General features: G+C 39.8%; 1 protein-coding gene across 1 annotated transcript in view; it reads left to right on the top strand.

The window, feature by feature from the left end:
• Positions 1 to 11,853, top strand: part of LOC308258931 (UPF0538 protein C2orf76 homolog) — a gene marked incomplete at its 3' end in the record, with an annotated part of 42,591 nt that extends 30,738 nt beyond the window's left edge. The window contains exons 5-6 of the mRNA XM_080689561.1: positions 133 to 214; positions 11,777 to 11,853. Of these exons, the coding sequence (XP_080545687.1) occupies positions 133 to 214; positions 11,777 to 11,853 (159 nt within the window). The remainder of the gene's footprint in view (positions 1 to 132; positions 215 to 11,776) is intronic.
• Positions 11,854 to 15,813: the final 3,960 nt, after the last annotated feature.

Genomic DNA, 15,813 nt, shown 5'->3' with positions numbered 1-15,813 from the left:
ACCATCTTGGTAGTGGAGTATACTTAGATTATCTCTGTGACTCCAAGAAACAACTCTGCATCTTTGAGAAGTTTTATCAAGTGTGAAACCTGTATCAGTACTGATTGAAATGCAGATTTTCTTTCTTTTTAGACAAATGAACTTGTGCTGAGTTTGGATGATGATGATAAACTTTTGCTAGAAGAAGACAGCACTCTGAAAGCAGCAGGAATCGGTGAGAAGGGGACATGGGGTGGCTGGGGCACTCGCTCCTGGCGTATGTGGTCAGGCCTTGCTGGGGACTTCCTGCGAGCAAAATGCTCCTCTTGCTGCTCCTCACACTCCCTATCACTGTGTAGGGATGGAGGACAGTGATGTGCATTCTGATCATCTGAATGAGCGAAGTGGAGATCTGCTCGCCTGAGTGCAGAGTGCACATTGTTCTTTTCAGGTCTGTGCAGGATTCTGCTGAGGGTAGTTTTAAATGATTGACAAGTTATTAGCATCCACTTACTCTCATCATTTGAGCTGATGACTTGAGAGAAATGGATGTAGTAAAACTAATGTGCATTAATGAACTGAGATATTGTTTGTACAGTGTGTCACGTGCCTTCCAAGTCACCCAAGGGCCACCAGGAGTGGAATCTGAGCTTGGGGTCTAGTGTGTGCAGTTGAAGAATGACTTGCTCTAACCTTTCACCCTGGGACATGATCGTAGTCTGTTTTTGAGAAAGGCATGTGACATGTGGCCATTAGATGTCACTGTTATCCTACTTAGATGATCATTTAGAGATGATCTGGCCACAGAGGCATGAAGATGAGCAGGAAGGTCTGAGCAGCAGAAGGCATTGTGCCTCCTTCTGACCCACCTCTGCGCCCACTGGGCGTGGCAAAGCGTCATTGTCACACCAGTCGTGGGTCAAGGGGCTCTCTAGGTGTGGTCCACACTGGGAAACCAGACATACTTTGACAGGTGTTTTGTTGAGCTATTTCTCATCACTTGTGAATGATCCAAGTGATTTTATTACTTTTTTTTGCAGGTCTGGGATGGAACCCAGGGGGCATTCGACCTCTGAGCTACAACCCTGCCCTATTTTTATTCTTTATTTTGAAACAGGGTCTCACTAAGTTGCAGTGAGCCTCACTAAAGTAGCTGAGGCTGTCTGCGAATCACAGTCCTTTGGTCTCAGCCTCCAGAATGCTGGGATTACAAGTGTGTGCCATCATGCCTGACTTTTTTTTTAATCACTTTTTAATGTGAATTCCTGATGTGGGTCTACACATTTAAGCAGCATTTTAAATAAAGAATTATAAAATATTAGATTTTGGAGGTGTTTCTGTGCTTAAGCCTACATTATGAGTATGTATGATCAATTGTTAGTTGAATAACATTTTTTTTTTTGGTGCTATTGGGGTTCCTGGAAACCCTTCTACCTCTGGGCTACACTCCCAGACACCTATTTTATATATATATATATATATATATATATATATATATATATATATATATATATATATATATATATATTTTTTTTTATTTGGAAACAGGGTCTCTTAAGCCAGCACGGCTGGCTTCAAACCTGTGTGATCCTCCTGTCTCCGCCTCCCAAGCGCGGGGATTACAAGTGTGCACCACCACACCTGGCTTGAATAATATTTTTAATTGGTATTTTTTCTTCAAATACTATGACATTATTGTGGCAGGTGGCGCATGTGTTATTAATTTATGTGGCATCTAGAAGGTAGCCCTGCTAGTTTTAAAAGCAAAAAGCTATATGAATATAACAGATTGGTATCGATGTCAGATGGACAGGTAATTCAGTAGACAAGAATGGAAAACTAAAAGCAAACTATAAAAAAAGGTAAAATTTTACAAGATGATAAAGTTGACATCTCAAATAAATGAGGAAAAGATGAATTAGCCAGAAAATTACATTGGGCCTACTGTCAGAGCATTGAGGAAAATAGGTCTCAAATCTTCATCTTAGCCTTTATTCCAAAATAAATTCTAGGTGGATTAAATGTTATAATGTAAGAAACTTTGAAAAGAAAGTATAGCTCAATGATTTAATAATGTTAGGGAAGAGAAGAACATTTGAAGTGTGACCCTCAAAGGCAGAGGCCATCAAAGTGGAAAAGCTATAGATTCAACTGAATAAAAACTAAAAACTGTAAGTAATTAAAGGAGAAATAATGAACTATGAAAAAGTTTGTAAAACATAAATGACAGATTAACAATTACTAGTCTGGCTGGGTGTGGTGGCGCACACTTGTAATCCTAGCGCTTGGGAGGCTGAGACAAGAGGATCGCACAGGTTCGAAGCCAACCTCGCAACTTAGTGAGACCCTGTTTCCAAATAAAGTATAAAATAAGTCAGAGAGTATAGCTGGATGTAGAAAGCCCCTGAGTTCCACCCCCAGTACCACCAAAAGAAAAAAAAAATTACTAATCTGAGCCGGGTGTGGTGGTGCACATTTTTAATCCCAGCATTTGAGAGGCTGAGACAGAAGGATTGCAGTTCACAGAGAGCCTCACCTACTTAGGCCCTTTGCAACTCAGTGAGACCCTCTTCCAAAATAAAGAATAAAAAATAGGGCTAGGGGTGTAACTCAGAGGTAGAATGCCCTTGGGTTCCATCCCCAGTACCGAAAAAAAAAAAAAAAATTACTAGCCTGATTGTAAAGATTTCTTGTATTTGTATGAAAAAGATAAACAACTAACAGAAGGAATAGCAATCATATGAAAAATAATTTTATCTCATTAGTATTGAGAGAAAGGCTCATTAAAGTAAACATTATTTTATAGCAGAGTCTAACAGTGGAGAGTGACAGCCCAAAGCCAGGGTGCGTGGGGTCAGAACCTGATTCTGCTTCTTAGTCTCTGGGTGACCTTGGGCAGCAGCAATTAGTACATGATTAGTAGTCATGAAAAAAACAGGCGTATCCAAAGAAGTTCGTGGTGTGGAGAAACAGGTGTGCTCTTGGACCACCGTTGGAGTGTGCATTGCTTCTGACATCTGGAGGGCAAGTTGAATTTTCCATCCTATATGTTATTAAACTAGTGGACATGTGCTTTGCAGGTCATGGTGTGCTTTCAGAGTGGTGGTGAGATTCTCTTTCACAATTTCCCTGTTTGCATATAACTGCTGGGCAGCTTCATTTATTGAATGGAATAGAATATACTGTGATAATGTTATCATTTAAAAATGTATATATTTGCATATATGTGTGTATGTGGAGGAAAGATCATATGCCAAAAAAGTTATAGAAATGATTTTTGGGTGTGGTGGCATTGCCACTAATTGACTTTTTTCTTTCTCTTCTACATTGCCTAATTATTCTTCCAAGGATTTATAAAATTTCCTGCTGTTTTCATGTACTCTTTATTGTTACAGTTTGGATATAAAATGTATTCAGAGAAGCTCCTTTTGGTAATATAGCCAGGTCAGAGGTGGGGTATAGCCGGAGGAGGCAGGTCACTGGGGGCTTGCCCTTGGAGTCTGTATCTGCCTCTCTCGCCCCTCCCCCTTTCTCTCTCCCTCTGCTTTCCAGCTGCGAGGGGTAGAGCACTCTGCTGCTTTCTCCTCTGACCTACCCTAAAGCTGGCTGACCATGGAGTGGCCTCTGAAATTATGAGGTGTAAGAGAAACCTTTTTGTGCTTGTTAGGTGTTTTGGTTACAGCAATGAAAAACCTGACAAACACAAGGAACCATGTGTGGGGTAGGAGGGGATTGAACCCAGGAGCATTGTATCACTGAACTATATCGTCAGCCCTTTTTTGTTTTTTATTTTGTTTTTTATTTTGAAGCAGGATTTCACTAAATTACCATGTGCTGGCCTTGAACATGTGATCCTCCTGTCTCAGTTTACCAGGTACTTGGACTACAGACATGCTACCATACCCAACTAGGAAATAATTTTTTTTAAGCAATCAATCTCTAAATCACCTACTTTGTGACATTCTGTGAGACACTTAGCCTCTTTGGACTTATATTTTGTTTTCTGACAAGTGAGAATAATGGAACCTATTTCAGAAGATTGTCATGTAGGTTGAGTAAAGTAATGAAGGCCTCCAGAAATGCATATAAAAGGCTCTAAAGAACACAGATTTTGCCAGGCATGGTGGCGGACACTTGTAATCCCCGTAATCCCTGTGCTTGGGAGGCAGAGACAGGAGGATTGTGCAGGTTTGAAGCCAGCCTTGCTGGCTTAAGAGATCCTGTTTCTAAATAAAATATGATTGATATATACAATAAAAAATATATAAAAATAGGTCTGGGAGTATAGTCTGGGGTAGAAGGGTACCTCAGTACCATAAACACACACACACACACACACACACACACACACACACACAGATTTTATAGATTTTATTTGGAACCATTTTGAAGATGGCAGTTGATATATATTTTGAATTTACAAAAGCACAGAGTTGGTGTTATTGTCATTCATTTCAGACCCACTTATGTAACCAACCATCTGTAAAGGCAAACATCAAATCTCTTTTGTCATAGGATTTGATCAGAATCAGACCCTTTTCATGGGTTTCTTCACTCATTTCAGGGAGGTACAGGGCCTCCACACTGCCTTCTAGGCCCTGTAAGGCACTAGCCTGGACCACTGGTAATTTCAGTCACCGACAACCAATTTCCTCTTTGCTTCTTGGGGTAGCATTACTGTCCTGGGAGCAAACCTTGGTTCCAGCAGGGGAAGGAGGTCAGTATCCCCAGGAGCAACAGAAAATCCTAAGTGGAGAGTGAGTTATAAAAACACCACTTGAGAGCTGGGTGAAGAGGCGCACACCTGTGATTCCCAGCAATTTGGGAGGCTTAGGCAGGAGGTCACAAGTTCACGGCCAGCATCTGCAAACTCCATGAGACTGTTTCAAAATTTAAAAAAAGACTTGGGAGTGTAGCTCCATGGTGGAAGCCATAGGGTTCAATTCCTGGTAACTAACACGCTAACACACACACAGCTTCAAGTTTGTGATTTTTCTAGAGAATTTCCCCTCCCTATGTGCCATGTCTAGTTAGATTTCTAAAAGGTTTAAGAGAAAAATTTGAAGTCATCACTTTCTCCTTTTTATCACTTGATCTTGCTGTAGGGCTGTCACTCTGCTCTCATAGCCAGTTGCCATGGGAATAATGCCATCGTAACAAATTTATTATTATGACTCTTCTGTAGGAGTCATGAAAGGAAAAGAAAGGCTGTGAGGTGGGAAATTAGGAGGAAAACTTGTTTGAAGATCTTCCAGCTCATACTATGGCCTTTTATCTGCTCTGCAGATCCCCATTGTATTCTACACCTCACATCAGTGCACATTTTTGCTTGTGGGTTTAGTGCTAAAATAGATAAATAAATAAAAAAGTCCTTTGTGGAAGGGAGAGAGGAGATGGTTTTACTTAGAAACATTATTTAAGATTTGAAGTCTTTTTTTAACCTTCTGTTTAGTAATTGTTTATGGACTAATTCTCCTAAGTTATAAATTTGCATAGTTGGGGTTTTTGTTGATATTTTGTCTCTTTAATTTTACCATATCTCACTACTGTTTTGTTTTTTTCAAATCCACTCTGGTTTAAGAAACTGTGGCAAGGTAACTCTTCTAAAGTTGGTTGTATTTTGTAGGAAATATTTCAAAGCATGTTAAGGTGGGCCAAACTGTAAGAGCTTATTTGAGAAAAGAGTTCTTGTCAAGCCAGGTCTTGTAATAATTTCAAAACTCCTTTGTGGTTTGTTTTCATCTGACTTTGTTGTCTGCCCCCACCAGAACCCTATCTCCATGTCTCAGACCTTTGGTCACCTCCTATGTACAACTAATATAGGATTCTTTGGAGCCCACTTCTTTATCAGGGCCATGTTTGACTGTGTTTCCTTAGGGTTTGAGCCCTTTCCCACTGCTCTTTTGGGCACAAATGTCTTGGGGCACACACTTTCTTCCTTTGACAGAGGGTACCACGGCTGTACTTCAGGTGAACATCGTGACAGCACCCCTGCAGCCAGGGAATCTTGCAACTCTAGAACAAGGCATCAGGTGTGCCAACACAGATTGCTCTGCCCTTGTCATTATTATTTATTTATTGCATTTGAAATTATTATTGACACAGAAATTACACATATTTATAGGGTACAGAGTAATATTTTGATACAGATACACGTGTGTAATGATCAAATCCCTGAAATTAGCCTATCTCTCACCTCAGATATTTATCACTTCTCTGTGTTGAGAACATTAAAAATCCTTCTAACCATTTTAAAATAAACAATAAAATATTGTTAACTGTAGTCACCTTCTTATGCTATAGAACATTAGAACTTATTCCATGTAACTAACTGTAATTTTTTGCCCATTGATCAACCTCTCCCTACACCTGTCCAACCTCTGCCAACTCCTGTTTTACTCTCTAATTCTATTAAAACAACTTTTTCAGTTGCCATAGAGGAGCAAGAACATGCAGTATCTGTCTTTCTGTGCCTGGCTTAATTCCCTTGGTATAATGTCCTCCCATTCTGTCCATGTTGCCACAGATGACAGGAGTTTATCTTTTTATTGCTAAATAGTATTTCACTATGAGTATTATTATTTACCCTCTTTATTCTTCTCACCATTGTGGAAATTATAGGCACTTGCACAGTCTATTGAAAGTTGGGATATTTATTAATTTGTTTTTTTTGCCTGAAGTTTGAAGTCTTCTATGACAGCTGATACAAAACATTGGATCAAGAATGACAAGAAAAGCACAGTTAGTTGAGATCTTTGCTGGGCTGTAGCCTCTAGTGAAAGCATAGAAGTAGAACTCAGTGGGTGGGAGGTCCTGGGGGTTGAACCCAGGGGTGTTTTACCTCTGAGCTACACTCTCAACTCTTTTTATTTTTTATTTTGAAACAGAGTCTTGCCAGGTTGGTGAAGCTGGCCTTGAATCTGTGATCCTTCTTTCTCCGCCTCCCAAGTACTGGAAGTACAGGCGTGTACCACCATGCCCATCTATGAGCACCACTTTGAATCATTTGTAGAGTGTGTGTGTGTGTGTGTGTGTGTGATCCTGGGGTTTGAACCCAGGGGCATTCTGCCTCCAAGCTACATCACCCAGCCCTGTTTTATTTTTATTTTTAAATAGGGTCTTGCTAGGTTGGTGAGTCTCACTACTTGCTAAACGTGCAATTCTCCTGTCTCTTCCAAGTACTGGGAATACAAGTGTGTGCTACCATGCTGGGCTAGTTGGGGTTTTGTGAAGCTTAGTCCTGGAGCTTGGGAGAGAACTACACTTTGTCCTTTGGGTCTCACATTACCCCCTGAGTCACACTCCACCTTTCACTTTTTTTTTTTTTTGTCTGCAGTTATTGTTAAATGGCAGCTTCCCCATGAAACCAGTATGGCAAAAGTATGGGTTCCAAAGAGAGGCGTGAGGATGAAATAATTTTTAATTCTAATGTGGGGGGACCGCCAGCCTACTATCTCTACTGGCCGACTCCTGCTCCTGGGTCAATATTCTCTATTGGGGTGACAATGGGTTTATTTTTCTAGAGGTATTTATACAGTTACAGGTCAATCAATATCCTCGTGCTATCACCACCAGAGTATAATAGAGACCAATCCAAAGTACAGACATTACAGATAGGTTAATCAGTACCCTCGTGCCATCACCACCTGATCTCTCAGACCTTTTACTTTGAATCTTCTAAGACCCCAGACCTTGTTGACTCTGGGCGAAGGACAGTCAGCTGAGTCAGAAATATCTTTTAGGGGAAAACCTTAATGGCTTCCCACACCAGTACATGCATGCCGGTCCTTCCTCCAGACCACGGGGCTGTACCTTACCCACTGGTGCTGCGCAGCACGAGGCTTAGAAAGCACACAAGGACCCTCATCAGTATATAAGTTTATTGAGATAGGTCAGATGTAGAGCTTAAGTACACTGTCTTTTATTTTTCTTGAGGTTTCTCACTCAAAATTGGTTTTTCTTATGTTCAAGGCATCAGTATTATTTTCCCATTAGATAGAGGTGTGTGTGTGTGTGTGTGTTTGACCTGTTAGGAAACATTATAAAATTATTAATTTTATAGTCAAAGTCTAAGTGTCCTTGCTTGTTTTCATTTCATTAAACTAGAGCATCAGTATTTAAACAATCCACAGCTGTGTGGGTGGGGGGCTCTTACTTGATTTCATTTGATAGGAAGAAGGGATGAAGTGGCGATGTGTTTATTGGATTTTAGATTGCACATTCATTTCCGATTCCCATGCCAGGGTGCTCTGCACCTGACTGCACTGCCGCCTGCAGCACATTTAATTTAAAACCAGGTGCCTGAGGGGACCAACACACGGCAGACTTCCTGAGGGCCCTTCCGCAGCTATTTGTACCAGAGCCATTTTAAATAGAATTTGGGCAGCAGAAGTTTAAGGGATAATGATGAAAAAGAGTGATCATGTTGAGGTCTTGAAAAATCATTTGTAATTTGTTTCCACTCAAAGTGGCAAATTAATTTGCAGTGTAAGTCCGTGAAATGATCCTTTCAAGCATTTCTAACAGAGTCTTAGAGATTTTTAAAACATTACAACTTCTGTTTGAAGACTACATTACTAAAATTTAACATCCACTTTATGTTTTTCTTTTGAATGAGTAACTTGGAATTTGTGTTTTTCAATCTTAGGGTGAACAGGTTTTTTTAATCAGTTTGAAGTATTTAAGTTTAACCCATCTGTCAGTCCAGTTTTCTTGGAAAAATGCAGTCGTTGGAAACTATAATCTTTACCCTGGATGATTTTATTTTGAGCCTATGAGAGATGGAGGGCATCAGTCTTGTATATAAAATAGGGAGTTGCTTTTTGTTAATTAGACTCCTCAAGACAAAACTGCTTTGTCAGTCTTTGCTTTCCATCAGCTTATTCTGAACCAGCTCTTTCTGTGCTACGGAGCTGCATGACATATTAGTTTTTCAAAAGGGGTGCAGATAAATGTCAACTGCTGTAAGTGAGAATTGTAATTACTGCTAGCGTGGTTCCAGTGAAGTGCCGGGCAGGCAAAGACTGTAAAGTTCCCTCTGTAAATAGTGCAGCACAGATAAAGCCTTGCTCTTTGATTATAAGAACAGGGCGCCTTTTACCCATTCTTCCTTAGAAGATTGGTTAGAATCACTGCAAGTTATATCGGTCTACCTCTGAGCATGCTTCCCTTCAAAAGGAAATCCCAGGAGCTTTCTATGGAAAGGATAGATCTCCAAATAACTCATCTTTGAATATGGAATTTTCTGAAGCCTCCTTTTCAGGGTTGATTTAAGGTGTGGAGCCTCTTGCCCAGTCTTTGAAACGCTATTTCTTGTAAAGCTGAACTGCACCTGACCTCTGGCTTGGGATGCATTTGTGGACAGCCCTGCCTTGTTGATTCCAGTTTCTCTTTGCTGTGTCCCTCAGAGGCTCACTGTGGTGAAAGCTTGCAATCTGATTTTCAGCTGCTCAGGTTAAACTTAATCTTGAAGGCATAATAGGACTGGAATGAGGACCTGAAAATATGGGTGATTTTATTTTCATCTCTCAACATTTGTTTATTTTTCTGTAGTGAGCATGGTGACTTACAACGGAGAGATATTACATTTGATAATCTTGGAAACAGCAATAACATTTTTAATCAAATAGCATGCTAATCTTGTTAATTTCATTCTTTGGTGATAAATTCTAATGATGAGATTAGAGCTGAAAAACTAGAGCCATTGGTAATCCTTGGCACCCTTCTCATTATCCTGTTTATTTGACTTGAAGAGTTTTACTTGTCTGTTTTTAGAGTATATGTTAATTGAGTACTCAGTATTCATTACAAATAATCTCGTCTGTTTTCTTCTCGAGATTCCTCAGGCCCTTTTGCTCTTTCTGTAAAAGCCAAGCCAACTGAATTAACTTCTGGTTTAATTTAAAAAGCCAATGTGGAACTTGTTGGCGCAACACCTTAAAGAATCGCATGTTTAATAAATTGGAAGGCTTTCCATCAGATTTGTCTCCAGTCTGAATTAATAATGTTGCTGACTTATTGTTTTAGAAGACAGAGTCCTTGACCTGCTAGGTTGAAAGAATTGTGACTGCTCTGAACTTTTGTGGGTCCTTTAGCTGTGCCATGTCCCCTGTGAATAATTAGAGGTATTTGAAAGTATTGTGGTAGAAGCCAATTTGTGTCTTTCACTTTGCATATTGTTGAAGCCTCATGAATTAATCATGAACAGGGCAAAAAATTAACTTCTTCAGACACATATTTTGATGGGTCATGAGGGAGAATGTAAAGTGATCTGTAAAATATTCTACTGATCCTCTAAGTATTAAATTATTATACCTACAGGCTAATTTTAAGAGGGAAAAAGACTGTTCCCCCTTTCAGGAACTAAGCATATTAAAAACATCAAGGTTTATTATTTTCTAGGACTATAAAGAAGATTATAAATGAACAATTTTATGATTTTCTAGAAAATCTTAATCCTTATATGAACTCTTAATTTGGGGGTTGCTTTATTTTAACTTTTAGATGCTATTTATTTATTTTTGGTACTGGAAGTGAACCCAGGGATATTCTTCCTCTGAGCTACTACACCCAAGCCCTTTTTATTTTTTATTTTGAAACAAGGTCTTGCTAAGTTACCAAGGGTCTTGCTAAGTTGCTACGGCTAGCCTCAAACTTGGATCCTCCTATCTATCTCAGCCTCTCAAGTACTGCACCCAACACTTTTAAATTATTTAAGTACAAGCTGTGCTTGTAATCTCAGTATTTGGGAGACTGAGACAGGAAGATTGCAGGCTCAAAGCAAACCTCAGCAACATATTGAGGCTCTCAGAAACTTAGACCCTGTTTCCAAATAAAGAAATAAAAAATTGGGCTGGATGGTGTAGCTTAGAGGTAGAATGCCTCTAGGTTCAATCCCCAGTACCAAAATATGAATGAATGAATGAATGAATGAACAAGTTAATTAAGTTCTATATTCTTGTTACTGCATCATTATCTTGCTGATTTGGTAAAATGTGTTGTGCAACACAAATAACTGATATGTCATTTTAGGCATTGGATACTTGTCCAGAAAACCAAAGTAATACAAACTTTTTATTTATTTATTTATTTATTTGCCGGTCAGGGGATGAAACCCAGGGGAATTCAACCTCCGAGCTACACTCCCTGCCCTTTTTTTATTCTTTATTTTGAAATAGGGTCTCACTAAGTTTGATACCTGAGGCTGTCCACGAACTGGGGTCATCCAGTCTAAGCCTCCCAAATGCTGGGATTACAAGCATGCGCCACCACGCCCAGCTCCAAACTTTTTATTCTCATTTAAAATTTAGTTTTACAAACCCGGACTTGGTGGCGCGCACCTGTATCCCCACACTTGGGAGGCTGAGACAGGAGGATCACACAGGTTCGAAGTCAGCCTGAGCTACTTAGTGAGGTTCTCAGCAACTTAGTGAGATTTTGTTTCCAAATAAAGTATAAAATAGGTCTGGGAGTATAGCCTGGAGGTAGAAAGCCTCTGGGTTCCACCCCTAGTACCACCAAAAAAAAAAAAAAAAATTTAGTTTTACAAGCGGGTATGGTGGCACATGCTTGTAATCCCAGCATTTGGGAGGCTGAGATAGGAGGATCACGGTTTGTGGACAGTCTCAGCTACTTAGGCCCACTGCAAGTTAGTGAGACCCTGTTTCAAAATAAAGAATAAAAATTAGGGGTAGGGGTATAGCTTGGAGGTAGAATGCCCCTGGGTTCCAACCCAGTGCTGCAAAAAAAAAAAAAAACTTACATTAAAATCTTTTTCATTTTCTGTTTTTTTTTTCAGCTAATGAAACAGAAATTGCATTTTTCTGTGAAGAAGATTATAAGAACTACAAAGCCAATCCCATTTCATCCTGGTGAAAATGTCTGGGGCTTCCTCTGTGTTGACCTGCATTAAGCTCTTTATTCCACTAGTGAGTTCTTGAAATTGACCAAATAAATCTTAAAACATTAATCCTAGGCTCTGTAATTTAAGCTAAAGTCTGGTGACTTTTTTTTTTTCCTGTAAGTCTCTTTCTTTCTTGGTCTCTTTCTTTCTTGTAACATATTGTATTATTGAGTAAAACATTTGATTTTTTTTTTTTTTTTTTTGTGTGTGTGTGGTACTGGAGTTGAAACCCAGGGGCAGTCTACCTCTGAGCTACACCCCCAGCCCTATTGAAACAGGCTCTCACTGAGTTGCAGCCGGCCTAAGTAGCTGAGGCTGTCCGTGAACCACAATCCTCCTGTCTCAACCTCCCAAATGCTGGGATTACAAGCATGCGCCACCACACCCGGCTATATTTAAAATTTTTAAAGTGAAATAAATTTTTACTGAATTAGGGATTCTTTTGGTAATTTGCATGTTGAATTCTCTAAAAAGACCAAGGTCATACTGTTTATTCTGTATTTTTCTCATAGTTTCTAACTGATACAGCTATTACTGTCTTTGGCTGCCAGAATCATAAGAGGCTATTAGGACTTTTGGTGCTGCCTTTTAGCTCAAGGAGTGTGTGATGTTCACCATGGCAGGTGACCTGGAGTGGTTTGTGTTAAAGAGGCCTTATGGTATAAGAGGGGTACTTTTCTTTTTTTACTTATCTGAGCCTGTACAAATAATGTTGGAAAAAAGTATTTTTTTGTTGTTGTTGTTTTGTTTTGTTTTTGGTTTTTTGGTGGTACTGGGGGTGGAACCCAGGGGCTTTATACGTCCAGGCTATACTCTCAGAGCTATTTTATATTTTATTTGGAAACAGGGACTCACTAAGTTGCTGAGAGCCTCACTAAGTAGCTGAGGCTGGCTTCAAACCTGTGTGATCCTCCTGTCTCAGCCTCCCAAGCGTTGGGATTACAAGCCTGCGCCACCACACCCGGTTTGGAAAAAAGTTTTTTTTCTATGCTGTTTCTCCCCAATTTTATTATAGCAAACTATAATAGATATAATTAGTTTGGAGAGAGGAGGTAGCAAGATATTTGTACTTCTGGAAGAAAATTGTGTATGGAGAATAGTTTACATCCTGGAAGATAAATTCTTTCAGAACAATGCAGTACTGTTTATTGCTGGCTTCCCATGTTGGAGCAGCAGTGATTTCACATGGGCCTCTCTGCCAACATGTGTCTAGCTAGAGCTCCTGGAGAGATCAGTTGGTTCCATATTTACTCCATTTACTATTTAAGTTTCCAGTAAGGTGAATTAACATCCTGTGTAGAGTCTAACTTAAGAAGACCTATTATTGTCAGGCATGGTGGCACACACTTGTAATACTGATGGGGTGTGTCCATACAGCGCCTAAGGAGATGCGGCCTTCCTGCCTGAGCGGCCTACAGCCTAAGGCAAAACTTTAAGTAAAGTGATTCAGCAGAAAAGGGGCAAAGATGGCGCCTGGAGGAAGCTATGAAGGCGTGGTTTCCCCATTCATTATGGGTGGGGAGACTGAGCAGTTTTCCCTTTAAAGGAGGTTCTGCACACATGAACGGCTCATGTACTGGCCTGAGATTGGCTGTGAGCTGCGTGCTAGTGATCTTTATCCCGGATAGGCTAGGCTATTTCCCATGGGAATTCCCCTCGTGGTTTGGTGCTATATATATGATTGCTTGAAGAGAGATAAATGAGATCTTGCTTGACTTGACTCCCGGCTCGTGGGTTTGTGTTCGGGTCGTCGGTACTCATCATTTCGCCAAGCCCGCCAGCTGTCGGGCTGGATTCCCGACATAATCCCAGCATTTGGGAGGCTGAGACAAAAAGGATCTTGGTTTGCAGACAGCCTCAGCTACTTAGGTCCTTTGCAATTCAGTGAGACCCTGTTCCAAAATAAAAAATACAAAATAGGAGGCCAGGTATGGTGGTGCACGCTTGTAATCTGCACGTTTGGGAGGCTGAGACAGGAGGATTGCCTGGTTTGAAGCCAGCTTCAGCTGGTTTAAAACACCCTGTTTCCAAATAAAATATAAAACAAAATTGGTCTGAGATTAAAGCCCAGAGGAAGAAGGCCCCTGGGTTCCACCCCCAGTACCACAAAAAAAAAAAAAAAATAGGGCTTGGGGTGTAGCTTGGAGGTGGAATGTCACTGAGTTCCATCCCTAGTACTGCAAAAAACAAAGAAGACATATTATTAAAAAAAGAAATCAACTTTGAAAGTCTGATTAATATGATCAGAAGTAGCTTTGCTTTATTGAAAAATTTAGTAGAGTCTTCCTTAAGTCAGAAACCCTTTATTGTTTCATCCATAACAAAGTGTTAAATGCACAGTTGACCTATGACACAATTTTTAACTCATTGATTGGGTAAAGTAAGTGATACATACAAGCACATGATTTTAATAGAACACCTAAAGAAACCACTAAGGGAATATTGACAACAGAGTAATTTATTTTGTGTTTTTTAACATTTTTATTGTTGCATTATATTTATACATCATATTGGGGTAAAAAAAAAAAACTTGTGTGGACATACATGTACACATCACCCATTTAGCCCCTACCCAATTCTCACCCCATCCCTTCCCCATCCCTCCTTCCCATGCTTGGCTTAGTGGTTGACTTCAATATGTTTAAGTACATTGTGTGTTTTAGAGAATTTCCTTCTTCTTCCCTTCCATCCCTTCATCCAGGTTGTCTTGTTTGCTCCTCTATAGGATTTCCATTATCATCAAGAGTTCCTCCTATGACCCATTTCTGCTTAGCTTTCACATATTAGGGAAAGCATCTGATTTCTTATTTATTGTGACTGACTAATCTCACTTAGCATAATGTCACTTAGCAAGCATCCTCCAGTTCCATCCATTTCCATGAACATGATGTAATTGAAGGTTTTTAAATAGCTGAGTAAAATTCCATTGTGTACATATCCCACAGTTTTGTAATCCATTCATCTGTTGATGGACATCTTGGCTGATTCCATAGTTTGGCTATGGTGAATTGTGCAGCTATGAACATACATACACATGCATTAGTTTGGTAGTTTGGTTTTCTTTCTTTTGGGTAGACACCCAGAAGTGGTATTGCTGGATCAAATGGTAGATTTGTTCCCATCCTTCTGAGAATTCTTCATACTGTTTTCCAAAGTGGTTACACTAACTTGCAATTCTACCAACAATGTTTTAGAGTACCTACTTCTCCACATCCTCACCAGCATTTGTTGTTGTTTGTGATTTGAATGATTGCCATTCTAGTTGGAATTAGGTGAAATCTCAGGGTAGTTTTGATTTGCATCTCTCTGATTGCCAACGATGTTGAGCATTTTTTCATGCATTTATTGGCCATTTGAATTTCTTCTTTCGTGAAGTGTCTATTTAGTTCGCGTGCTCATTTTTTGATTGGATGATTTGTTTTTTTAGTGTTGAGTTTCTTGAGTTCTCTACATAGTCTAGATATTAGTCCTCTATCGGAGGGGTAGGTGGCAAAAATCTTCTCCCATTCTGTTGGCTCTTGATTGAGGTTCTTGACAGTTCCCTTTGCTGAACAGAAGCTCTTCAATTTCATGCAGTCCCACGTATTGATTCGCCTTCTAATTTGTTGTGCCTTTGGGGTCTTGTTGAGAAAGTGTTTATCTGTGCCTATGTGTTGTAGTGTTGGACCTATGCCCTCTTCAAGGAGCTTCAGGGTATCTGGTTTAATTTCTAAGTCTTTGATCCATCTTGAATTGACTCTTGTGTAGGGTGAGAAAGTGGGATTAATTTCCAATTTTCTGCATATGGTTAACCAGTTTTGCCAACACCATTTGTTGAACAGGCTATCTTTTTTCCAGTGTATGTTTTTGGCCCCTTTGTAAAAAATCAATTGGCTGAAAGTGTGTGGTGTTGTTTGTGGGTCTTCTATTCTGCTCCATTGGTCTATGTATCT

Source organism: Muscardinus avellanarius (assembly GCF_963383645.1).
Source record: "Muscardinus avellanarius genome assembly, chromosome: 2".
Taxonomy (NCBI): domain Eukaryota; kingdom Metazoa; phylum Chordata; class Mammalia; order Rodentia; family Gliridae; genus Muscardinus; species Muscardinus avellanarius.
Note: the sequence above shows the minus strand (reverse complement) of the source record. Positions and strands in the feature narration are given on the sequence as shown.